Source organism: Rhinichthys klamathensis, unplaced genomic scaffold (assembly GCF_029890125.1).
Source record: "Rhinichthys klamathensis goyatoka isolate OS25496 unplaced genomic scaffold, OSU_Roscu_1.1 h1tg000221l_1, whole genome shotgun sequence".
Taxonomy (NCBI): domain Eukaryota; kingdom Metazoa; phylum Chordata; class Actinopteri; order Cypriniformes; family Leuciscidae; genus Rhinichthys; species Rhinichthys klamathensis.
In genome coordinates, this window is record NW_026606745.1 from 1,497,533 (window position 1) to 1,525,403 (window position 27,871).

Here is a 27,871-nt window from a genome sequence, read left to right on the forward strand (position 1 = left end):
AGCCACATAGAGAGAGTAGTAGGAGGCACGGCTAACTCTTTGTACCGACCAGAAGCTGCACCGATTGGGTGCCAGACAAATGATTTGACCTTCAGCGAACCGGAGGGTTGATCTCTACCGTTCTGACGCTTTCAACACAACATACCGGACTCGAAGTGGATAATTTTATCGCGTTTGCTCGTTTTATTTTAGAGACATTTTTATTTGTTAGCAAGAGGTGGCCACGTCCTTGATTTTCTGGCCTCGCGGTTTGGAAAAACCTAACACATAGTGAGTGGTTTTACCCAGGAATGGATACTGGAGTTGTCACTGAAAAGAAAAGGTAGGGATTCCCGTTTCTGTTTTATAGAAAGTGGTTGCTGAGCGGATTTTGTTATGTCTATGTAGATAACAGACAGACAGATCTTCGTCACACCGAATGTGTCGCCATTTTGTGTTGGATGGCAAACCTAACATTTCTGAGCAAGTTTAAAGCGCTCATGCCGGCTAACTTATTTGTTTTTAAAAGCCTATTAAATACTTTACAAAAAAATAAAGAGTTATATTTGATGATTTGTAACGCAATATTTGGCTTAATTTGAGGTAGCAGAGTGTCTGTCTGTGGAAATAGGGAAATAGGCTAATAAAGTAATAACTGTTAGCGGTAACTTATGCTAACTGATTTATGGCTTAAACCGTAAAGAGTTTATATATTAGTTGTATTAGTATAGACATATTTCAGTTTCATTGGGAGTGCATAAACAAGCTGATTATATACGTTAGGCATATACATCTTTGAGCACTAATGTCAAATGAATGCCTGCAATAAGCACAAAATACATGCTCCGCTTCTTTTCCCATAGTGAAATGATCAGACAGCTGTAAAGTTAATATACGTCTATTATACTAGAGGAGAAGGTAAATGGTATAATCTTTGTTCTTAGTTCAGTGGTTTGTACTTGGTATTGTGTACTTAAGCTCTGAATGTTTTGATGCCGTTTATTTGTGAGATAAAAGAGGCATGTGCTAGTAATATGATTGATCCCTTCTTCACCCCTCAAACCACTTGACCCCAAGGGTCACACTAACTCGTTGCCCTCGTTCAGCCAGCTCGTCTGGCATATTTGTTGATATAGGACTGGAAGCTGGAATTCATCCTTGGGTTCTGCTGACAGTGTCTTATTCTTTGTCAGGCCTGTCATCAGTGTGGGCTCAAATTTTAGATGAGATGGAAAGAAGTGTTCTCATTGCTAAGTCTGGAAATAGTTGCATTGTTTTTCTGTACTAGTGAAGTAGTTAAGCTAAGATCCAGTCACAGTGTGCCACCATTTATTTTATGTTATGGTGTCAATTTGACCCTTTTTGATGTACTGGTTGATGAACTTATGATTTATATAGATATAATATTGTTACTTTTCCTCATTTAGGTTCATTAACATGGCTGCAAAGTGTCGTGGAATGTGTGTACAACATTTCTATTAAGATTTTGATATCTCATCATTAGATCCAACTGTACGGACCCTTAATAAACTTTTTTGGGGGATATATATATATATATATATATATATTAGTCTTTCATATCTACCCTCTTTATATTTTATTCATTTGGAAGATGCTTTTATCCAAAGAAACTTACACTGCATTACATCATTCAGTTCGTTGGAAATCTCATGATCTTGGTATTGCTTGCAACTTGCTCTATTGTTTGAGCTTCAGAAATAGCACACAGAACTGCTTTTTCATGTTTCTTCTGTTTAAAATGTTAAACAGTTTTTTTTTAAAGTTCAAAAGTAGCTACAGTGCTCTTTATAATATTAATTATATTATTAATATTTTTTTTTGTAATGTGTGAAGGAATATTAATGTTAAAGGTTTGCTGTTTTTAGTCATACTCATAATTTGATTTTTGGTGGATAGTATTCAATCCTATTAGTGTCAATTTGACCCAGATTTTTTGAACATAATCTCATTTTTTATTTTTTAGTTAAACCAATACTGTGTGATAGGCCCCATATAAAGTGAATAATACCCTGTTTTCAGTGGCAATATTTTCCTGACATAAGTTTGGTTGGCATCCAAGTTCAAGCAACTACATGCTCTTCTCTCAAATCTTAATCACTCTCAGCATTGACGTCAATGCAACTTCCTGCCCAGTCTTGTGGCAAGACAGCTGCAAGTCCTCTATCAGTTTGAATATTAAAATGGGTCCCTCTTATCATATTTTCTTGTTTTGGAGAAGGGCTGGGCATTAAAACGATAATTATTATCGTGATGTAATTTTCCTCGATAAAACGATAAATGTTAGAAATAATGTTTAATTATAAACTATAATTTTTTTGGCCACACAGCCCAGCCCTTTTTTGTATGTTTTTAAAATCCTCGGGTCAAAGGGATGTCTATTGATTCAGTCATTGTGTCTCAAGGTCTTATATGTGATCTCTATATGAGTCCAATTCGACTGGGAATCATATCATAAAACAGACCACCTTTTAGACTGGCATCATTTTTGGTTTACTGATTAGTGGTCAACAAGGTATTTTTAGGACCTCAAAAGCCCTGTTCTTATGGTTGGTAGGATTAGGCCTAATATACGTTATACACCATAAAGGCCTACAGTATGCTGAGCAGTTAGGGCGTACAAAGAAACCTGTATATCTTCCATACCAACTAGTCAGTAATTTGCATTATGAAGTCGCAATTGCGTGTTATAAAGTCAGAATTGCAAGAATAAACTGTCAATTCTAAGGAAAAAAGTCAGAATTGTGAGATAAATTGGCAATTCTAAGGAAAAAAGTCAGAATTGTGAATTTATATCTCACAATTCTGACTTTTTTCCTTAGAATTGCCAATTTATATCTCACAATATCTTATATCTTCAGACTTTTTTTCCTCAGGTGTGCTAATTTATATCTCGCAATTCTGACTTTTTTTCTGTCTATATTATACCATTTAAATATGTTCTGACTGTCAGAGCTGATAGTCTTGCAGTGCTTCGAGAGAGTTTGGGTGTGCTTCGGGCGACCTGAGTTCGAGTCGCAGCTCGGGGTCCTTTCTTGATCTCAGTTAGAGATGTGAAGGTGAGGAGTTTTCCCCTCTTTTTCCACCTCGCTTTTACTGTACGGTGCGTGTCCACTGGCGCAGAGCTGAGTGTGCGAGCGTTTTCAATTAATTCCTCTGGAAGCTCTGGAACTTCCATAGGAATGAACTGAAAACGCTTGCTCTGCTCGCTTCGCACCAGTGGACACACACCATAATGATCTCCTGTGTGGATTTTATTAGTGGCAATTCGGGGGCTGCAATTGCTTGAATGGTGGGTTCATTATTAATCTTAATGAAAAACAACAACAAAACAGTACAATGACAAACTCGCTTAAATAGGCACTTTTACATTTCACTAGTTTGAAACCAAATCTTCCACAACCGTTTTGTCAGGCAAGAGTTTGCACACACATCTGACACATATTTTCTCAACTCTTTACTTTAATTTAAGACTTCATTTAACTCATTTGATTTATGCCACATGCTTTCTATGCGCACGAGCCGTGTGTGTCACACCGACAGGAGATTCACAGACGCGTGCCAGTACTGCACTGCATTCTCTCTTGTGTCTTATCGCGCTTGAATGGTTCAAAAGCATTTGCATGTATAAGAGTGTGTTCATATATTGACGCGCTAGCCAAAGGATGATCGAGGAAAAAAAATGGATGCAGCGTTAATTGCATCAAATATTTTTTTACGCGTTAAACTGAAAAATATGTATCTCATGCGTTAATATGTTAATTTGTTGACATGTTAATAATGTTAAAATAATGTTGAATAACAATGTATTATTCTTTATTCAGTTCTATGCAATAGAAGCAGATTTAACAGATTTATTTGTTGTCATTTTTTTTGTCAAAACTTCTGTAAAAAAAATAACAATATAAAATGCGCTACGGTCTGATTAGCTGATGATGGGCTAATGAATATTAATCACTCAACGTTGTCTGCATTCGCTCAAACTGATTAAAACGGGGACAGTAATAGGTGAGTGCTAGCCAATGAAATTTCAATTTGCGCGTTAGTTCCGCCCACTACCGAAGAAATCGGCAGTGGCTTTTGCTTGCTTAAAGACTGAACTTAGTTATTTTAACAGGAAAATACAACAAAGAGTATAATTTACATATAGCGTGTAAATTCACACTAGAGTTTAACGTTGCATCAAATATGCTGCGCATCCATCGAGATGAATTGGAATAGTATGAAACTCTCAAGTGCTCAGTCAGAGTGTTCAGCGAGTGAAAATATGTGTTAAACTTACACTTAGCCTCCAACTCAAACACTGGCGGGTGAAATCTAACATTTTATTAGCCAATGGCTAATGATGATAGACATTATTTAGTTGCCTAGCATGAAAATTTAGCTCCATATGCAAGTGATTTACTTGCATTGTAGAGGATTGACTGGGCTTGCGATTCACATGGGTAGGGTACTTTAATTAAAAAAGAAATCAAATGGGCAATTAAGTTTTACCAGTCATTATAAACATGAGAAGCTGGTGATTGCTTTGGCAAATAGACAGAGAGAATACAGCAAATTAAATTTGCATCAACAACAAATGCCGTATCAGAACATGACGCAAGGTTATTATCAGTTTGCTTTATTTGCCATCTTGTCATCATGATGAGAAACACCTGTTTCAAAGGAAACTATTGTATTGTTCTCTTCGTATTGTGTTTTAAAACCATACAATGCAACCTCATACTTATGCATTTACAGTTAAGTTAAAAAGCTTTCCTTTGCCAAAGGGGTCTTCCAGCTACTATGAAAACAGTCAGAAATGTAGACATATGTAAGTTCCATATATGGACTTCTTAATAATAAAAGACAACCATGTACTGCGCACAGACACAAACAGGCTGAAAACTGCAATGAAATGTGCATATGAACATCTCCTGTGTACTAGAGCTGGGCGATTTTTTTTTTTCCCTAAAAAAAATCTGCGATTTAAATTTTTTTTTTTATAAAAAACTCGATTTACGATTCGATTTGATTTTTTTTTTTAAATCAAGTAGAATTTCTATAACTCTGTGTGTTGAACTGATAATCACTCGTTTGTGTGTTAAACACAATCTACTTAATACAGACAACTTCATTATAAATAAAAACAACAAATCCAAAAAATATATGATCATAATCTATGACAAAAATGTAGGGATGCACGATATAGGATTTTGGCCGATATTCGATATGCCGATATTTTCAAACTAATTTTGCCCGATGCCGATATCGATATATTTGTATTTTTTTTTAAGTGCAAAAAAAGCTTATTAAAGCTTCTATTAATGTTCTCAGTCAAGAGCAGTGAGTGATTTCCTCTGTGTTTTGTTGTTTTATTAACATTAACGGGATAGTTCTCCCAAAAATTTAAATTGTCATCATTTACTCTCTCAAGTTTCTTTCTTCTGTTGAAATTATAAAAGTTATTTGGAAGAATGTGGCTAACCAAACAGTTGCTGTACTCCAGTGACTTCCATAGTATATTTAAGCACAAGAAAGAAATGAATCCAGGTTTGAAACAACATTAGATAGACAGAATTTTTATTTCTGGGTGCAGTATCTCTTTAAAGACAAGCGGCAGAATATTATTACTGTCTCTTTAAGAACTGCACGCGAGTAACGCGACGCGTCTAATATACACGCATTTGACAAGCAGATTTTCTCTGTTTGCTTTCACTTTAGACATAACCAACTTTGTTTATGTAAACCTTGTGTGTATTTGACAGTATCAGCGCAATAAGACTCGAAAGATTAGTCCAGTATGCAGGCGCTGTGACAGGCTTTTAGTTCCTGTGAGCGTCGCGTGTACGCGCTCAGAAAAGCGGATGTTAAAACAGCGCATCAGCACGTGAATGACATGTTTACCTAGCAAGACTTTGACGCACATGCAAACAATGAACTTTTGTGAATTGCAGTGTCCCGTGAGTGTAACTCTACCTCTGCGTTTACATGTGATGTAAATGTACGTCGCGTTGTACAGTATGTTGAGATGAAGGCGCCAGAATTGAACTGATAGAATGCACAATACTATGATTTTTCTTCAAAAGCAGATCGTGGAGACATTTTAATCGTCCACGATCAAAAACCGTGAGACGCGCACCCCTAGTTGGAAGTTTAAGTTGCTGGCGCTCATGCTTCGTTCACGGTCGTCACGTGCGCATAGGAAACACGCCACCCTATCGGCAAGACTCATCGGCAGAAATATTCATATCGGCCGATGCCGATGATGGTCATTTTAAGCTTTTATCGGCCGATACCGATGTTGTCCCGATATCATCGTGCATCCCTACAAAAATGCTATTATATACTAGATTAGTGGATAATTCAGCAGTAAAATTTAGTCTAGAAAAATCGCAAGTGCACAATAATTGTACAAAATCTGAACATTTAGTGAAAAAAACATTTAGTGGGGAACAAATAAGAGCACTAAATCTGGTAAAATGTTACACATTGCTCTTTGTATTGTTGTAAAATACATTCATGAAAAACAAGATAACAAATCAATTCAAAGATCAAATATTATATAGCCTAGTCTACTATAAAATTGAGACATGTTTTAAATGTATAGCACAGCTGTTTAATGAGGCAGCAACATATGATAGATAGGACAGAACAAGAAAGGCTATTAATAATCTTTCATTGCGCAAAAGTATTATGAAAGGCTCCAATACAGTGCGGCACACAGCGCTTATGCGCATCCCGAGCGCAGAATGATGCGCTTGAAGCAACATGGAGTCACAGCGCGCATTGAAAAGTTCAAAGCACAAAGGAAATACATATTGATGCGTCGTGTATTATACAGTATCTATCTATGCAATCGTTTATTGAGCCTTTTCTTTTAACAGTTTTAAATTTCAGTTACTGTGCGCGTGAAGAACAATTCGCATAGTGCTCTGACTCTACTCTAGTTTTGTGATCTAACAGACACCCGGTAGAAAGTAACATGATTACAGCAATAAAGTCCAGTAATATAAAGTTGTTTTATGCGAAACCATAGACCTTTATCTACCGATGAAGTATAATAATAGTAACATTTAATCATCTTAGAGAGAGTTTCATCGTGTTGACTGTCGTACCCGAACTGCGCCGCAGGGAGCGTGCTACGGAAACACTGAAGGAAGATTTGGCCAATGCAAAATGTATGTACGCTATACTGAAGAGGGGGAGAAAAAAAATCGATTTTTTGAAAATATGAATCGATTTGACCTACCAACTCGATTTTTAAATCAAATCGATTTTTTTCCCAGCCCTACTGTGCACAAGGGTTTTCCTCTGTTTCTGGCCAAATGATTTCCGCTTTGATAGGGAGGATGGGAGCCTTCTGTCTCAAGATTATGTTTTTTCCTGCCAAGTCACTAGGCTGTCTTAACCGTTTTCCTTCCTTTGTCTTGCATGGCTTTGACAGTTGACACAAGGCCTGCTCATTGTTTCTCATTGCTGCTTTGACCTTGGAGCTATTATGGGGAATAGGCCTATGTAGATTTGTTGGCAGTTGCGGAGAATCCTCATTGGTCATTTCACTATTTGCTTGTCTTCAGTAAAAGTCAGAAGCATTTTTTGCAAATTCATAACAATTATTTTTGATTCAATACTTTAAAAAAACACTTTGACCTATTTAAGAGCTTCCCCTAATGTATTTTAGACTCTTATTAGCTCAACTTCCATGGGAATTAATTGAAAACGTTCGCTGTTCGCTCTGCTGCGCACCGTTATGAATGCCCATGCATTTATCACTTGCACATATTTTTAAGTCTTACCAATTTAAACATTCAAGCGATTTTAAACTAGCCTATTCATTACTCGCATGCTCTCTGAAAGATGGTTTTCTCTGTGCACATACATAAGCCACCTCACAAACAGCTTGCGAGTAACACGACTGAGTTCTTTTTCGCGGATTATATTGCTTTACCGGTCAAAAACACAAAATTGTGTCAAAATTCCTATTCTTGTCAAGAATCGTCGTAAACACAGTCAGTTATGTCTTAAGTAAACAAACAGTTGATAAGGAAAACGAAACGGTAATCCTTGCACTAGCTCTTAAAGTGACAGCAGCCTTATATATCCCTGGAGATCATTCACGAGTTGCTCGGATGGCTCTGAAAGCTGTTTGAGATATGGTGGCCAATATATCATGCATCATAAAAGCATTTTTTATTTATTATTGGCCAGACAATATTTTGAAATTCAAAATTCAAAAATAATTTTCATTCTGTTCATAATTCATGCAGAAAATACTAACTTAATACTAACCATCTAATTCAAGCTCAAGACACTTTCACGTTTAATTCTATGACATAAAATACATCAGCATTACCCCACTCGTGACTTTTTTTAAGCTGTTAAGTGTCTTGAAAAAGGTCGTTGTTAACGAGTAGCTAAATGGGACTACAGAGACTGTCGAGTAGGGCTGTGCAAAAATATCGATATACAGCTAACTATCGCGATATTTTTTTTTCATGATAGTGTATCGATACCGGTCTCTCTCGCGCACAAACACCTGTCTCTCTCGCGCGCGCAGACACCGGCCTCCGTGACGCGTCCAGTTGTCTCTCATATACGGCCAATGTCTCAGAAGTAAGGGGGAGTGAGAAAATGGCGGAAAATTTAAAAACGCCTAATAGCCGACGTGTGGAAGCACTTTGGTTTTAAAAGTAAATCGGGCAGTAATGAACTAGATAAAAACAATGCCATTTGTAAACTTTGCCTGGCTACAATTAAATTTTCAGGAAACACAACCAAATTTTGTTTTCACCTAAAGCCTGGAACACACCAAGCCGACACCGACAAACTAGCGCTGATGAAAGCCGACTGTGTTGTCGCCTCGCGTCGGGGTAAAAAGCTGCACTTGAACACACCGAGAGAACTACTGCCGACTGTCAGCTAGAATGCGCGTTCTGCGCCTGCGTGTAAATGAGACAACTGTCTATTTCTGCAGATATATTTGTCATTCAAAAAGGGAAACCGACGCTGCCGGGTGCAGATAACCAAACCATATACAAAGCAGTGCGTGCTTACCGTTTTAAATATAAATCCTGCTAAACTTTCTTTATTCCACTCTGCTCGTGTTAATATTGAAATATTCGCCAAGGAACACTCAGGTAAGATGACGTAAGAACAGCCTTCTATCTGTAGAGTTTTTACTTCTTTGCTCGCTGTTTTGCTATTATTCTCGTGCATTGACTCTTTCACTAAGCTGAACAGCCAATCAGAGTTCCCTCTTTCACCGTCGGCCCGACGCCGATTCAACACGTCGAATCGGCCGAAACAAAGCCGACGAGGACCAATTTCAGCCGACATCAAGGAAACTTAGTTGGCCGACGCACAAAAACTGGCTTGGTGTGTTCCAGGCTTAACAAGACACCACGCAAAAAGTTACAAACACAAAAAGTTTAAAAAGAGTAAAGTTACTCACATTGGAAACTTAAAATGTAATAATTTATGAGTTTATGTACATTTACTTAATGCACTGCACTTTTTTTATTTACAAGTTACAACATACTATTTCAGTTTTATAAATTTTGTTTACTTGATGTACTTTATTTTTATATAATTTGTGGCATCTACATTTTTAGTTTTTAGTGATATGCACTTCCTAGATTTCAGTGTGTTCACTGTTCAGCTGTACAATGCTATACCTTTGCGAATAAATTGGAATATACGTTTTTTTTTGTCTGCTGAGTTATCAATATAATGTGATAAACATGCCTGAATACCCCAGGTGGTACATAGCAAGTTGTATATTCAGCTCTATTTTTTTTGTTTACATTTTTGATTTAAAAAAAAATTATTGCAATATTTATCGTATTGTATCATATTGTGATATATCGTATCGTGACCCATGTATCGTGATATGTATCGTATCGGGAGGCCCTTGCCAATACCCAGCCCTACTGTCGAGGAGAAACTCAGTTTGCTTTTACAGCCTCGGTATGCTTATATTTTTGCTCATATAATCTATTCTAACTCAAACTTTCTGGAATTTTTTTTTAAAGATAAAAACTGAAAGAGTTGTCGGAAGCTTGGTGATGATATTGAAGTCGAGCGACCGTGGTGTAGTCCGTTTATAGCCTACCTTTAGCTTTTTACTTCTTGCGACTGCATTTAGGCTTCAAAATTTGTGAAAGTTGTGTTAATCTGTGAAACTTATCTTGATGGACAAAATGTGCAATCATAAACTTTTGTTGATCACAGAGCTTGTTTTTTTGCGATAATCCAAAAGCCTATGGGAAAATCCTATTGGGTTTTGTCGAGGGAACCAGTGTGATGCTAACTGCAGGTTGGCCTACAAAGTGACGTCAGACCTAGAGTATGATAATAGGCCTTAATAGACTTTTTTCTTCTTTGTTTTACCTTCAAGTTTCCTATAAAATTCTAAAAGAATTAAGAAAAGACGAGTTTATTCGGGATTTAGTCAATTTTCCTTAGTTTCATTGCAGCTTTTGTTAACAGTGAACAACTTTCTATAACAATAAATCATAAATGAACACCTGAGGGTATTGGTGTGTAAGGGGACTTTTGTTAAAGGGTGTGCATTGCAAAGCCTAGTTGCTCTTTGTTGCCCATAGTTTGGCTTGTTTTTTTTAGAGCCCCCCATTCTTGCATTTAACTGAAACACTTGTTAAATATGTGGGAGTCTGTCTTGTAGGCTAGGTCCCAAGGGTAATAGATATGCTTCTTTAGAAATCATGATGAGATGGACACTCATTTTAGCAGAAAACTTTTTCATGGTGACCTATTTGTTAGGAAAGGGTCTATTTTCTGGCCATGAACTGTTTATTGTCCAAATCCTGACCTTGCTTGTTTGTAAGACCAGATGTTTTATGGCTTATTTGTGTGTTAAAGTTTGTTCCTTGTAGGGCACTGAAAAGTTTATGCTGGGAAATCTGAAAATTGTCTGACACGACAACATTTACCACCGTTGGCTGACCTCCAAGGGCTGTAACTGTGTCTCTCACACTGTGTCCACACTCCACACCCCTTTCACCAGTCACATTGAGACTATCTGTCTGTCCTTTGACGCTGCCAGTTTTGATGCCATGCAAATGAGAGATTTAAAAAAAAAAGTAGTCCTTGTTGCTGTCCTCGAGCACTAGCGCAGGATGTCTCTCTTTTCACAAACACAGAGCCAAACTAATGCCGCAATCTCCTCCCTTATTTTTCCAGGGTGAGCTCGGAGCGCAGGAAGGAGAAGTCCAGGGATGCAGCGCGATCTCGCAGGGGAAAGGAGTCCGAGGTGTTCTACGAGTTAGCGCACCAGCTTCCCCTGCCACACAATGTCACCTCCCACCTGGACAAAGCCTCCATCATGAGGCTGGCCATTAGCTATCTGCGCATGAGGAAGCTGCTCATCTCTGGTCAGTTCGCTGATATGAATATTTGTATCTAGAGGCGCATAAAATTTACACCGCATGCAAAACGGATTCAAAACCTTGGAGATACTATAAACATGAAGCAAGGAGGGAAGTACAATCTGCAGTCCTCAGAGGGTGCATATTAGTACTAATTTGTACCTTTTAGATATAATATGTACTAGGGCTGCATGATTGATCTAAATCAAACCAAGATCATGATTATGGCCAAGCCCGATTTTAAACCACGATGTAATTAAATATACACTAGGGCTGTGCGATTTGGGGAAAATATTTAATTGCGATCAGGGCTCGAATTTCGGCGCGGGATTGCGGGTATTGCGCATAATTCTAATCATTCCCGCAGGTCTCCCATTTATAATGCGGGAAATTCCCGCAATCATAATCCACACAGATAATAAAATAAAATCATTATTTTAACAACTATCTGCCAGACGCAATTTCACAAACAGCGTGAGTGTTCAGCGGTGCCGCGCGCTCTTCTATCTCTTCTCTCATAATGTGTTGTGCAAGGCAGGCATCAAGCGCTGCGGCGATAATACACACTCGCGTTTTGGAGTCGGGACCATAGACTGTAAGGTCGGGACATGACGGAATATTCACTTGCACAATCGGGCCAGCAGTGCATCGTGACTGAAGTCTTTTTAAGTCTTACCAGTTTAAACATTCAAGCGATTTTAAACTAATCAGTGCTCGCGCGCTCTCTGAGAGATAATTTTCTCTATGCGCACATTCATAGAAAATCCGCCTCAAAAACAGCTGGCCAGTAACTATTTTTCGCGGATTATATTGCTTTAACACGCAAAATTGTCAATTTCGGTCTTTGTGAGTAGTCTATACTCTAAACATAGTCGGTTTTGTCTTTAATAGGCCTAAGCATAAAACGCATGCCAGTATAATGAACACAGGATCCGTGCACTAGCTCTTAAAGTGACGGAAGCCATATGTGTCTGTCATTAATTTTGTTGTCAAAACAACAAAAGATAGCTTTAAGTTAAAGGAATCAGAATTAATAGTCTATGTATTTAATTTATTCTGGACTTAAAATACTACCCAGTGTTATTTTCCATTTGATTACTTTATTCAGTTTCTGTATTTGAATAGTGTTAGACTCATTGAAAAACTTTTCTCTTTAATTATCTTTATTTGTATCTTTATTCCATTGTATTTATTTGTGCTACTTTTTAAAATTTAATTAAACAATTAAAATCAAGCTTCCTTGTGATGTGTAAATTCTTAACAACAATATTACCCCATTGTAAAAATGCAATGAGCGCAAACATTTAGGCAAGATAAATGTAATAATTTTGTTTGGAAAAAATGCCCCCCCCTTTCTCCCCCTCAAACAAAAAAAAATCCCCCCCATGAGAATCATCTAAGGGGGGATTTCCCCCCCATTTTCCAAAACGAAATTCAGGCCCTGGCGATTTTTCTGACAGATATTGCGATTTGATTTACGATTTCATTTTGTGAAGTCAAGATTCAGCTCAATATTCTAAATAGTGTGCAGCACACACTCTAAATTAAAGGAGTACAACATGCCTTTAACTTTAGACCCCTCCACTACCTTGTAGTCTAGCAGATGCTATGTACCTTTCTGTTAGTGTTCATTTTGTCAGCTTTTTATTTTGTCTTAGTCCTGTGTCAAATGTATTTCATCCGAATTATTGCACTTTCACTTTTAAGCACAAATCAAGAGAATGTCAACCCATACACATGGTTTATTTGACCTCATCTAGTTTTCTGATTTATTATAGGCTATTTATCACAACTACTGGTAAAACAAGAAACTTCTCTCAAAAATTAAAACAGTGAAATTGCTAGTAATCCAATAAATCCAAATTACTTTAATGTTTTTCTATTAAAACTACAGCAAAAAAGACTAAGACTAAAAAGACTAAAAAGACTACCTATTGTCATACAGAGCGGCATAAGTGCAGTTATTCAGCAATCGATTCACAATCAATTGGCTATAGTCGAGATCCATGTTAGGATTTATTGCAGTTCATCACTGAAAAGGTTCAATCACAGATTTAGTCGCAGCAAACAGCGCAAGCAGCTTCTGACAGAACACAGACCGACTGAATGACACTTTCATTTAAGCAGAACATCTCAAATGTAGAATGGAGATCGCTAAACGGCAGGTTAGAGAGCGCGTGCGCATGGTTGCCAGATTGCAAAGATTAAGTAAAACACCGGGTAGAAAACGTTCTTTAAACAGAAAAGCTCTGATTTGGGGATTTAAATAGTTGAAATCTGGCAACCGCACGCATGAATGCTCAAAAACAACGAGTGCTTTTGGTTAAGTTTATTTTTAACCACATTTAGTCTTGTATTTTTTCGTCAACGATATTGCATGTTTATTTAGTCACAGTTATCGTTTAATGGCGTTGGTGTCGTCTCGTCTTCGTCTTGTCTTAGTCATGGAAAAAAGTTTGTCAACGAACATCTTTTGTCATAGATTTAATTAACCAAATGAACACTAATTTCTATCCAGTAGCTTCTTTGGGGTAGAACAGAGGTGCACTCACTCAGTTGGTTAGTAAGACTGACACATAAAGAGGACAGTCATGCTTTTGCTCTGGGACATATTTTTCATATCGCATCCACATCGCAGACTTTTGCCATTAGCTAATCGCAACGTTTCTAATCGCGATTCGATTTCGATTAATCGTTCAGCCTGTAAAGGGCGGCACTGTGTTCCTTTACACACAAGCAGCTTATGATCTGGTGTTTTCAGTGTCTCAGAGAGACTGTTTGCAGTAAATGCTGCTCATCTGCTTCTGCTCTGAGTTTGGGTCGGGTATAATGTGCCGACATGTGCCGGTATTCTGTAATTAGGGGTGTGACGGTTATTATATAACCGTGAGACCGACGGTTATAGTTGAACACCGTCATTAGAACTCTATAACCGCCAAAACCGTGCTATTAAAATATTTTTTTACAAACATTTTTTATCATAGAGAATGTTTAAATACTAATATCAGCTTAAGAGGGAAACGGAGGCTGCTACTGCTGGAGATGATTCGGGAGAGGTCTGTCTAAACTTTACCGATCAGAGCGCGCGCTGACACGGAGTAAAGCCTTGTTTATAGGCTACTCGACGCGTCCGCACGAGCGCAAAGGTGAGCGCAGCAAAAATGACGCGTTCGGTGCGCAAGACCGGCAAGACCCCATTTGGCTTGGCTGTGTGCACGGCTTTTTTTTGTAACAGCGCGCGCGGCGCCGCGTCCGAGGATGACCAACTTCAAAGCCGAATCTGCCCGAGCATGCACGTCTCACCGCACCTGCACGCAGTTTGCGCGTCCAAATTGCAAAGTTCATTCCAAAGTTTTTTCGTTAAGGTTTTGTTTACTGTGTGTGATTTATTTAAAACAAAGCACGTTCATTGCAACGTTTGTTTGTTTGTTTTGTTTGTTAAGGATTTGTTTACTGTGTGATACATTTAATGGAAATGTATCAAAACCACGACGACGGTTATGTTACGAACCGTCACATTTGACTCGCGTCATAACCGTCATCACCAATTCTGAAACCGGCACACCCCTATCTGTAATATGATATATCACGATAATGAACATGCACAATATTGTTATCGTGGGAACTTAAAAATACGGTGAATCATTATTTATTGCTAATTATTCACATTTTTTGAGTGCATTTTAAGAATACTTTACCCATCAACGGTTTAAAATGCACAACACTGCTGAATGCTGTTTCAAAAAGGAATGCACGGACTGATGTTAACAAGCCCAACACGCATGAGAAGCACATGGCGGAACGAGTGAACGAGATGCGCTGAATGAAAATGCACATTCACTCTCTGACAGCAGAGGCGTTGATGGAACAGCAGAAATGCAGTGGTTAACCCCGTAAACAAAGCAGCTGCGCTACTACAGTATTGAAATGTGTAAAAAATGTTGCATTGTATTTGCAATGGTGTTCATCACAGCACCAAATACTTAAAGATATTTATTTTCAAACTTAAACATTTTGACATTTTAATCTGGACTACAACATCCCCTAGGTAATATTGGTTGAATAAAAATCTGATTCTTTATTGTTCAGTCACACTTTACATTAAGGCACCATTATTTAACATTAGTTAATTAATAAACTGACAATGAAAAACACTTCTAGTGCTTTTATTGATGTTAGTTCATTTTAATTTCAACATTTATGAAACATTAACTAGCAGTTGTATTTTAAAAAAGAATTATTTTTTAACAAATAATAATAACTTCTGTTGCAAATGTAGTTCTTGCTCATTGTTAATGTGTTATGCATGAACTAACGTAATTGTTTAGTAAAATTTTAATTGTTTAGTAAAATATTACAATAGTAGTATTTATTATTTTCAATTCACATTTTTTGTATAGCACTTTTCACAATACATAGTTTCAAAGCAGCTTTAAAGAAAATGCATGTCTACATTACAATTTAGAGTGATCTGCTATTAGAGGTGACTGTGTCTAATTATGCATTTCAGAAATGTACATAAAAATTACACAGTTAGCCAACATTGCATTAAAGGCAGAAAACAATGAGCTCATTAAAGTAGTGAATGCATGTTGTTAACAAATGATTAGGATATTGTCTAATATTTTTTTTATTTAGTTGTAATAATAATATTAATAATAGTTATTGTTATTGCCAAATTGTAAGTTAACACAAAATAATGCAATTTAATTTTTTCCACACCAACTGCAGCCCTATTATGTGCTTTATGTACGGGTGCCTGCCTATTAGTACCAGTATGCATGCACCCTTTAGATTCTGTGTAACTTATCTACCTCTCAAGAGTACATATTAATGCTAGGTACTATAGTGCCCCCTTTAGGTATTAACATGTACCTTATCTTCCCCTCATGGGTGCATTACAGTACTGGCATGTACATTTTATGTACTAATATGCATCCTGTTGGTGTAACTGTAAAGGTGTCATATTTTGGAGTGTGTAAAGGCATAATGTGCCACTATGACTTTACATGGTTAGATTGCTGTTGTTTGACTGTGCAGATGACACAGAGAAAGAAAATGAGCTGGAGAGTCAGTTGAACGGCTTTTATCTGAAGGCCCTGGAGGGTTTCCTCATGGTCCTATCTGAGGATGGAGACATGGTTTATCTCTCTGAGAATGTCAGCAAGAGCATGGGCCTTACACAGGTAGCCAGATGTTAACATTTTATCCTCTGCTGTTTATATTTAAAGCTTATGGTGTAGCTAACTATCTCTGCACTCTATTCTCTCAGTTCGATCTGACCGGTCACAGCGTCTTTGAATTTTCACACCCATGTGACCATGAGGAGTTGAGAGAGATGCTGGTCCATAGGATGGGTGAGTCATGCATTGGTCATTTTTTTTTATCTGCAGATAAATGCATCAGCGATTAATAACAAATGCATTCTCTGAATTCTTTGTCCTTGTTTAGGATCCAAAAAGACCAAGGAACAAAACACAGAGCGCAGCTTCTTCCTGCGTATGAAGTGCACACTCACTAGCAGAGGACGTACTGTCAATATCAAGTCTGCTACGTGGAAGGTGAGATGTCTGAATTGATGCAGTTTTCTCACTAATCTCTTAGTAGCCACAGCTTATATATGGTTTTCCCCTTTAGCTTTACCTTTTCCTGGTAGATTTTTAGGTCTTTGTTTTAGAAGATAAGATTGTATTTCCCTGACTTGATTTTAAATGGTTCTTAAACAAGAATACACAAAATGTAACGAGGAAGAAGGAAAGGAAACTGGCTTGAATCCTATTGTGCATAGAGCATCCTTTAAATTATTTTTATGCATGTCTGACTTGCTATAAATGGACTGCAATAGTTTCGCCCTTCTCTCTCCTGCTACAGGTTCTTCACTGCGCTGGTCATGTCCGTTTGCAGGAGCGCAGCGAGAGTTCGGGAGACTCTGGCTTTAAAGAGCCCCCTCTGACTTACCTTGTGCTCATCTGTGAGCCCATTCCTCATCCCTCAAACATCGAGGTGCCTCTGGACAGCAAGACCTTCCTTAGCCGTCACACTCTGGACATGAAGTTCTCGTACTGTGATGAAAGGTTAGCAGAGAGATGTAATGACTTACATACACAAAACTACAAACAAATTTCCCCCAGATTAGGTGATAGACAGATTGGCAGACATCATCTTTTCTTTCTTCCCTTTATTTTGTTTTCGTGTAAATGGTTTTGCCTTCCCCACTTCACATTTGTCTTTTCTTTTTGTGTTTGGGTTTACCTTGATGGTATCTATACCTAGCAATGAATGTTCATACCTACGAGTTGTTTACATCTCTTTGTATAAAAGCAATGCTGCAGAACTGGTCTAGCATGGCAAAGAACAAAAGCCTGCATTCTGTACTTTTACGAATGTAATTAATGCCACCTAGTGGCAGAAGCCATTGTTTTATTTTAAGCCTCTGCTAACCGTGAAGCTGTTACAGTGACTCGCCTTCGTAGTAGCTAGAAATGCAGAACTGTTTTGTTTTGAGCAGTGTTGTTGTTATTCTTACCTAAAACTATTAACTAACCATTAAATGAAATGTTTTAGTATGTAGTTTAGTAAATTCACACACAATCATCTCATTCTGACTCTTTCCCAAAGGATCACAGAGCTGATGGGATATGAGCCGGATGATCTGCTGAACAGGTCAGTGTACGAATACTATCATGCCCTGGATTCAGATCACCTCACCAAGACACATCAAAACCGTGAGTATCTGGATTTAGATACTAATTTAGAACAGGTGACAATGTCTACCTGATCATGTTAGAGGTTTTACTTCAACATGCAAAACTGCTGTCTTGTGAAATAATTCTAATTGGAGAATGTTATTTTTTTCCAGTGTTCGCTAAGGGCCAGGCTACCACAAGCCAGTACCGCATGATGGCTAAGAAAGGTGGTTTTGTTTGGGTGGAGACTCAGGCCACCGTTATCTACAACCCCAAGAATTCACAGCCACAGTGCATTGTGTGCGTCAACTACGTTCTCAGGTACAGATCCAGTTTGGTTTCATTTTAACAGGGTTCCCGCGGATCCTTAAAAAGTCTTAAATTAGATTTTTAAAATTTAAGACCATAAAAAGTCTTATAAAGTCTTATTTTTACTTATGAAAGGTCTTAAATTTTAGATGACACGTTGACTTAGACATATCTAAAAGCTTTCCAAATTAAAACCATCTAATTAGCGTACGTATTTTTATTTATTTATTATTCTATCTTTGTGGATTTGCTAGTTCACGTGACATTTCGCATCACTCACGAGTCGCGGCAGTAACTGTCTCCTGCACGCGAGAGGAGAGAAAGAGAAGAAAGGTCGTAAATGTCAGTTCAGTTGTAAGTTCATTCTTTATGTGCGTATGGTTTGCGATGTGTATTGTCTATTATGAAATTGAAATCATTGTTTTAACAATGTACGAGGCACTGCGAGCTGACATCGCATTTGTCTCGTGCTTTCACTGCGTGATGTGTGCAGGTATGTCCCCAAATTAGTTTTTGTCTTATATTTGTATCATATTATGTTCTTATATTAGAATATCACATCAGAAAGAGTGCCGTTTTCCCGTGCACGATTCCAAGTGTGATATTTATGTTATACAACTGTTAAATTAACAATAAGTTAACATTGAAACTACTTTTTAGACACAATATTGTTAATATTGTTTGTTTTACCTTTATTTCGCCGACTATAATTTCAAAATGAAACCGTAGCAGAGTCTCAATGCAACCGACAGCAATGATTTCTTGACTGAAATCCGCGTTTTGAACGAATCACTTGCTTCTTTCCCGAATGAATCAGCCATTTGAACGAATCGGTTGAATGAATGACTCCCTCAACTCACTTATTAAGACTGATTTGCCGCTGCGGTTTCATATTTAAAGTACCCTTTAAATAAAACGTTAAAATTAGAAATCATTTCATATTTAAATATTGAATATTGATTTAAAATATATATCTCATAGCTTTATTTATGCAGTTGTAAATGTAAATGCAGAGTGTAAATATATTAATGCCACTTCTGATGCCGCTTCTGTCACCTCTGCACTGCAAAGATGGATTTTGATTGAATGATTTAATTTGACTGGTAACAGTGGTACTGTATGATTATTATATAATTAAGTATTATTGTATAATTACTGTAATTTAATTTGAATGATAGTATTTGACATTAAAGGTGATGCATAACTCTAAATAAGTTTAGAAAAAATGTCCATATATAGGTGAAAATGCCCCTGAAAAAATCAATTTAAGGTGGCAAATATTGCCCCTTAATCAAAATATTAATTTCTGTCACTGCTGTGAACCGACCACTGCATAGAATATGAAAAATATGAATATCTTCGTGAGTCAGCTGTCAACAACAGACCTAAACCAGCCATGGCACCAGCACAAAAACACAATCAGTAAAATATCATCTTAATTATTATCAACAAAACGTTGAAAATATCAAGATATATTTGTCAATACTGCACAGCCCTAATGTACGGTATTAATTTTGATTTCTTAAGGTCTTAAAAAGGTCTTAAAAAGCCTTAAATTTGACTTTCAAAAGTGTGCAGGAACCCTGTTTTAAGTGGATCGGCATTTTTATAAAAAACCAAAGTGCATCTGTGATCATATTTCTAACTGAACTGTTCTGTCCCGTCAGTGGCATTGTGGAGGGGGACGTTGTCCTGTCACTGCAGCAGACCATGACAGAGCCCAAGGCTGTAGAGAAAGAGAGCCAGGAATTGAAAGATGTGGATGGACATGTGGACATGCTCAAACTCTTCAAGCCAGATAGCCTCAAGTGTCCCGTGGAGAGCTCTGACCTTTATGAGAAGCTAAAAGCGGAGCCTGAGGCCCTCACTGTGTTGGCGCCTGCAGCAGGAGACACCATCATCTCTTTGGACTTCAACAACTCAGGTGCTTTCTGGTGGATGGTTACATTTTTTAATGGAACAGATTAAGCTTTGCTCACTTTGACAGCAACTTGCAATAATCGGAGGTAATTCGCTTTTATTGAGAGCTGGCGGTTCAAGTCAACTTGAGCAAAGAGCCAAAGTGTTTATTATATTTATATTCATTTTAACTTTTCTCATCTCGTTTAGCCATAGATGATATTCATGCAACTTGTATGAATGCTTCCCCTCCACAATGTTTGTTTTTAGAGTTTAAAAAAGTGTAATTGTCAAAATAAAATTACATTAATGATATATGGTTAGTGACATTGTGCAGCCCACAAGTACTGTAATGCTACGTTCACACCGGACGCGAATAGCGCGTCAAATTCGCGTCTACCGCGTCTAGTTTGACGCTTGACCACTTTGTGTTAATTCGCGTGTCAATGGCGAAATTGACGCGCGTAAAAACAAAAGTTTGAAGCGAAATTTACGCGCGTCAGAGGCGAAAGTTTCGAAACCCGTCGGCGGCCATCTTTTTAGATGTTTATCGAGCATTAGCATTAGCATTATTCGAGAGAGTCACCGCTCGTATATGCTCTGGAGAGCAGAAACAGCTGCGTAGGGGACATCGTCGCTGTACTCGGGTCCACCAGACCCTCCGGAGGGCTTCAGGAGTTTCACCATTTGTTCCAGGAGCTAGGTTTGGTGGACCTAACGGTGAGGACGCTGACGAGGACACCGTAGGCCGTGTAAAGCCTCGGCCTCGAGTGGTCGCTGCCTGACGAGCCCGCGCTCTACAGCCCGGCGCGAGGTTCACCCTCGCCCGCACATTTATTTGATAATAAATGGAGCCAGCCTCCAAAAGTGAAACCTGTCCTGTGATTTTTTTTATTTATTATACACTATGTGTTTGTTGTTTTTACATTAAAATAATAATGTTTCATATAATCTAAAATAGATATGGAATAAATAGCATTCAATACAAAATGAGTACTATCTCTCATATATTAAAATCGAGTTTATATGTGAAAGATTTGCTTTGTTGTGCATTAGAACCACACCAGACATTTTAGTAATATTACAAAATAATTTATTAAAATATCAAACTTTCACTTCACCACGTGACAGCAGCAAGCAGGCTCCTGATTGGTTAACGCGGCGCGAATTGACGCAGAAGTTCAAATTTTTCAACTCGGGCGGCAGACGCGAATTCGCGTCAAACGCGTGAATGCACAAATAGCACTAACTAAATCATTCGCGTTCGCGCTTCCGCGCCAGACGCTTCAATTCGCGCCATTCGCGCGAACTTGACGCGCGAATGAGGCGTATTCGCGTCTACCGCGCCGCGCTCTACGCCTCATTCGCGCCGCAGGAATTTTTTACTCGCGTAACGCGTCTTTGCATTGACTTAACATTGAAATCACTCGCGCCTGACGCGCTATTCGCGTCCGGTGTGAACGTAGCATAAGACAACCAGAATTTGAAGAACGCATATTTGCGATCGACAGCTAGTTGGTGACAACAGTGTCTGACACTGACATGTGTACATATACTGCCATTCAAAAGTTTGAGGTTATTTTGTGATGTCTTTGAAAGAAGTCGCTTATGCAGTTATGGTTTCTCAAGGCTGTATTTATTTGACAGTAATATTATGACATATTATTTTAATTTAAATAAAATAACTGTTTTCTATTTTAATATGTACTTAAAATGTAATTAACTCCTGTGATGACAAAGCTGAATTTTCCACAGCTATTACTCCAGTCTTCAGTGTCACATGATCCTTCAGAAATCATTCCAATATGTTGATGTTTGGTGCTCAAGAAACATTTCTTATCAATTTCGAAAACATTAAACAACAGCATTTATTTGTAGAAATCTTTTGTAACAGTGTAAAAGTCCAAGTTATTTCCCCCAAAAATATCTTACTGACCCCAAACCTTTTGAATGGTAGTGTACCATTACATGACCAAATGTGTTTTCTCAACAGCTTTTTAATCTTTTAAAGTCAGAAACATGTACAAAGACATTACCTAATCCTCTTAGACTTTGAGAAATATGGATTCATAATCTTATTTTTGTAAGAAATGAAATAATGAATTGTTTCCTTGGTCTTCTACCAATAATAATTAACAGTATTCAATTCCCTCCAGACTCTGACATGCAGCCGCTGAAGGAGGTGCCCCTCTACAATGATGTCATGCTGCCCTCCAGCAGTGAGAAACTGCCCATCAGTCTGTCTGCTCTGACACCCAGTGACTCCAGCCCAGTTCTGTCCAAACTAGAGTCCGGAGCAGAGGACTTCCCTTTCAGCTCTGCCTCTGATTGTGTTCCAGACTCCACAAACAAACTCTCCACATCTGGACTCATCTCCTCGGGGGTAAAGACAAATTAAACACTTGCTTTTATTTAAGCTGGTATTGTTATTCATTTCAAAATGATTGCTTCTTTTTAAGGGCTAATGAGATTCTGTGACTCTCAAAGACTTACTTGAGCTATTTTTTGTTCTTAGCCCAACAGCCCCATGGATTACTGTTTCCAAGTGGACTCCGACATCAGTTCTGAATTCAAACTGGACCTGGTTGAAAAACTGTTTGCTATTGATAACGAAGCAAAGACCCCCTTTTCCTCCCAGGTAAACCTTTATCTGCCATATCTCTCTCTCTCTCTGTGGTCATTTATGCATTTGCATAAACTTCACAACACGCATTTCTGTGACCTCTAGGCCATGGGGGATCTCGACCTAGAAATGCTGGCTCCATACATCCCAATGGATGATGACTTCCAGCTGCGCATCCCCTCTCCACTGGATCCGCTCCCCTCCAGCTCTCTCTCTGTTTCAGCCATGAGCTCCCTGTTCCAGCCCTTACCCTCACCTGCATCTCCAGCCTCTTCCTCCAGCAGCGCAGTGACACAGGACCCATCATCACAGGCCCCTTCACCTCTGCATCAGCTGCAGGAGGTGTGCAGCGCTCCTGTCTCGCCCTTCAGCGGCAGTCGGGACACTTCCCCGGCTCGATCCCCCACCCCACAGAGCAGCAATCAGCTCAATAACAGGTAAAGCTCTCGTTGGCACAACTGCCTGCTGGCATCATTAACAATCGATTTGCACAGGGATCGGATAGCTGATCCGTATTAAACTGCAAGTAGATTGGAGTCGAGCCAAAACAGTTCTATCATGAGCATAAGAGCTTTGGACTTACTTTTTGATGAAATTAATTGTAGATTATCTGATCTTCTGTCCGTTGCTCCAATTTCTCAGAGAGCTGTCTCCAAAGATGTTAGCCATCCAGAATGTCCAACGTAAGAGAAAGCTGGAAGTGACATCTCTTTCTGAGGCTGTTGGACTGGTCAGTATGTTATTAGATTTTATACACCGATTGTATGTAAAGATGCATATATAAAAGTACTTTATTTTGTTAAATATTATTTACATTACATTACATTAAATTGTTTTATGCACTATATATTCCAGTTTTTTTTTTTTTTTTTTTTTGCATGTATTTTTAACTTAAAGGGAAACATGGCTGATGAATAAGTGATCTTTTTGAGATCTGTTTTCTATGTAACACCCATGCTAATGGCCACTCTACTATTTCCCGCAGGGTGCTTTGCTTCAGAGTGTGGACAGTGCTATAGAGCCTGGAAAAAGGGCAAAGGTTGTAGAAGTTAAAGGATCGAGTGTGCTCGGGGGGAACAAAACCATTCTTATACTGCCCTCTGGTGAGTGACGAGACCATCATCATTGTACCATCTATTTTGTGGAATTTTAAAGTCGGCATGAAACGGAAGTTGCGATTAGTCTTTTTGTTCCCTATTGTGACATATATAAGAGTAAAATGGCCTTTGGAATGAGAAAAAAATGTAGGGTGAGACTTGATTTCGTCCTTCGGGAAATGATTGGATCGTAGGAAGTTGCCAGTTTGCAGTCAGCTGTGGTGGATATTTAGCCCACGAGACATGCATCATGAAGAGAACAACATCATTAGGAGGTGGAGGGGAGGTTGATATTTTTGATTTAACGATTACGAGTGCACATACGTTTGAAAAAAAGTAATAATGCACGGATAAATTATTTATAATAAACAACATTCTGTAAAATATAGGAATGGTCCATTTTGGTCCACCATCATCATGGTGACTTTAAATGCGCTCTACTAATAAAAACAATACTATTTTGGTGTGTATACACAGTTATAAGTAGGGCTGTCACGATTCCACGACAAAATTTGAGTAGTCGATTTAAAAACAAATACCAGTGTCGAGGAACCAGCAAAATACCGGAAGTGGCGCCTTCCACAGACGGGAATCCATGAACCGCCTATACTATGATCTAAATGGTTTTAATATATAGTGCAGCCTTAGAAAAAGGTCTAATAAGCATAAATACATTATTAGACCTTTTTCTAAGGCTACACTATATATTAAAACCATTTAGATCATTATATAGCATACTGCTGTTATTAATTCACAAAGGCTGCTATTCAATTAAATAAATATATTATGCCCCGCTGGTTTAATATGCACTTTAATTATTTACATACATGTAGGTAAAAAAAAAAAAAGCAGTTTATGTATTAAAACGTGTTTTATTTCAAAATGTTATCAAAAGCGGTATTGTGTAACCAAGATGACGAAAGCCATATTCATGATCATGATTTAACACTAGAAGTGCCAGAATTCCATAACTACTAGAACTGCCACAAGCGGTCATTTTGACCGTTAGATTGCAATCTCTATATCTTTAATGATAAATACCCAATTGAGAGATTAATGCATTTATTGTATTAGGATATCTTTTAAAAACAAAACAACACCAAACTGTACATTTAAAAAAAGTTGAATTATACATTTATAAATAATAATATCAGTAGCCCGTAATTATCACATATTCACAACAGATAGCTATATTTCCATATCCATTCAACATAACTCAGAACAAGATAATAACAACTAAAAGTATCTTATTTAGATATTCTTTTGACAGTGAGAGAGACAATGTCACGGTTTATGAATTCGCTGTCTCCTTTCTCGTCTTGTTGTGTGTGTGTGTGTGTGTGTGTGTGGTCGCTGATCATTGCAGCTGATCAGCACGCCCCCGCTCTGATCAACGCGCCAGCTGCAACTGATCAGCATTCGACCCTTTTTAGGCCCTGTCCCAATACCCGCACTTGCGCCCTTGTGCCCCTCAATGCGCGTTCTCGCTAAGGGGTGCAAGACCGTAGGGTGTCCCGATCCTCTAATAGTGTTCTTCAGGGGTGATCATAAGGGCACTTAATGCACCCCTTTCGCAAGTGCGCATCAGACCTCACTTTGCTGTGGGATATTACCCAGAATCCTTGTAGTGTTGTGACGTTTCGAACAGCTAACCAATGGGGGAGAATGGTTGCTATGGTGCTGTTCGGGAGCGGAAACTCCGAAGATAAAGGAAGCCGGTATGGTGAAGTGTTTTTCAAGGCCGCGAAATTTAAAAATATTAGTGTTATCGTGTCACGAAATGTAGTTTTAAGAGTTTTTCAGTCGAGAATATAGTTGTTTAAAGCTCAAATCTGTGGTTTGTTTATAAAGATAGCGCCTATTTAAAATTTTGATCGGACTTTTTCGGAGTTCCAGGGATCAGCGGGCGCACAGCGCTCATATACCCCGCCTGGAACAGCCTTACCTCGGCTAGTCATTCTGACGTTTCCCGCGGGCTCTGTGTCTAGTGGTTAAACATGAGCTATAAATCGGCTTGTGTATATCTAACGGGCGATCTTTGGTCTCAGTAATCTATGATTTGTTCCCTGGCAAATCGTTTTGGCTGAGGGCAAAGTGAAGTTTCATAACTTTATATATTTATGCTATTTAACTGTAATGTTGTAACGTTAGCCTGTTGACTTATGTTTGACTGAATCTTTTAACTTGCTTTATTTCTTGACTTATATAGCTTCTTATACTTTTTAGGCTACTTATAATTTAATAATGGCTATTATTGATCAATAAAACTGAAATTTAACAAAAAGAGACAGGGTTGTGTCATTTTATTTCATATAGCCTATGTAAGACTTTTAATATAGCCTTAGCCTATATATAATATTTCACCAACACGTCATGTATTTTTTCATGTATGGGATGGGAAGAATTTCATATATCAATTTCCATAATAACATAATTAAAATTGCATTTCGAATCGCTGTGAATACGGTAAGGCAGTATAAGCTCAGGTAAACCCCAATCACAATTTATCTTAGCCCAAAACTGTTTTAATATTAATAACATTAACAGAAAGGTTGGTAGCTAAGAGTAAAAAAAGATTATTTTTTTCATTCAAAGGATTGTGTCATGTTACAGCTATTATAAGCAGCACACACATTAGCCAAATGAATGGTGTTTGCTCTCCTGATCACAACAGAAGTGACGTGTGCAAAACTGTCCCAATTCTGCTCTTCACAGCTTTGGGCCCTTGCGCACTTACTCCGCTAAGTGCACTTTCAACAAGTGTCTACTTCCAGGAAGGCCTTAGGGCTCAAGTGAGAATTGGGACTGGGCCTAAGTGTCACTGTTGTCGCCTAGTCTTTGTCAGATCGTTGTGGATTTTTCCTGCGTGTTTGTTCCCTGCCTGTATCTGTTTTCCGTGTGTTATCCCGTGTTCAGCACTCCATGGTTCTACACGCAGCGTCCCTGTGCTGCCAAGGGCTTCATACCGGACATTTACACACCTTAACTCTCCCAGCATCTGACCAGCTCTCAATAAACATATCTGTCATTTTCCAATTGAATCTTCTGATTATTTCCTAATAGACAAAGGTCAACCGCGAGAAATGTAACAAAAGAATACCGCGAAATTCAGTGCGGTCAATATGGCCGAAATAGGTAAATATGTTCATTTGTTTTTTTTGCCTTATGTGTAATTTATATTAAAAACATTTTAAATGAAAATACAGACACTTGTAGGAAAAGTCAGGTACCAGCAGGATTTTATTTATTTTTTTAACAAAGTTATTGCAGATATAAAATTCAAAACGGTCAAAATGACCGCCGTGGCCGTTCTAGTGTTAAATATCAAGATATTTGTTGAAAAAAAAAGACGTATATTTAGTATGGCAAATATTTTTATTTGAAGGTAACACTCGAGAATTTTCCTTTGAATCTTAGCGTGTTGTTATACAGTTGTCAGTATATCAGTTTGTATTCTTTCCTCTCTGACTGTAGATGTGGCCAGTCGTCTGTTGTGCAGTTCTTTAGAGAGCAGCGGCGGGCTGCCTCAGCTAACACGTTATGACTGCGAAGTCAACGCTCCTGTGCAGGACCGCCATCATCTGCTCCAGGGAGAGGAGCTCCTGCGTGCTCTGGACCAAGTCAACTGAACTCTGCTGTGTTTAGCCATTCTGGACATTGCATCCCTCTCTCGCCCCTTGACCCCCACGATCCCTGAAATCTGCCTCCATATGTCTCCTTTTATTCCGAACCCCATTTATTCTCTATAAACCCCAGTGTTTTAAAAATGTAATAAATGACCTGCACCTTCTATTGATCCCGTCAGTGATGCGAAGAGGAGCCCAGAGGGAGTCCATCCATCCCAGTGTGTAGAGAAGCGTAATGTAACTTTACAGTGGCATCACAAGAGTT

The 27,871-nt window shown here is 38.3% G+C and overlaps 1 protein-coding gene across 1 annotated transcript; it reads left to right on the plus strand.

Moving 5' to 3' along the window:
- Window positions 1-27,832, plus strand: hif1ab (hypoxia inducible factor 1 subunit alpha b). The gene is made up of 15 exons (XM_056264455.1): window positions 1-322; window positions 11,182-11,372; window positions 16,407-16,552; window positions 16,639-16,723; window positions 16,818-16,927; window positions 17,238-17,440; window positions 17,985-18,091; window positions 18,226-18,373; window positions 20,029-20,285; window positions 22,417-22,643; window positions 22,776-22,898; window positions 22,989-23,320; window positions 23,526-23,613; window positions 23,869-23,986; window positions 27,455-27,832. Exons 1-15 carry the CDS (start codon window positions 291-293, stop codon window positions 27,607-27,609), a joined length of 2,322 nt encoding a protein of 773 aa, XP_056120430.1. The 5' UTR covers window positions 1-290; the 3' UTR covers window positions 27,610-27,832.
- Window positions 27,833-27,871: the final 39 nt, after the last annotated feature.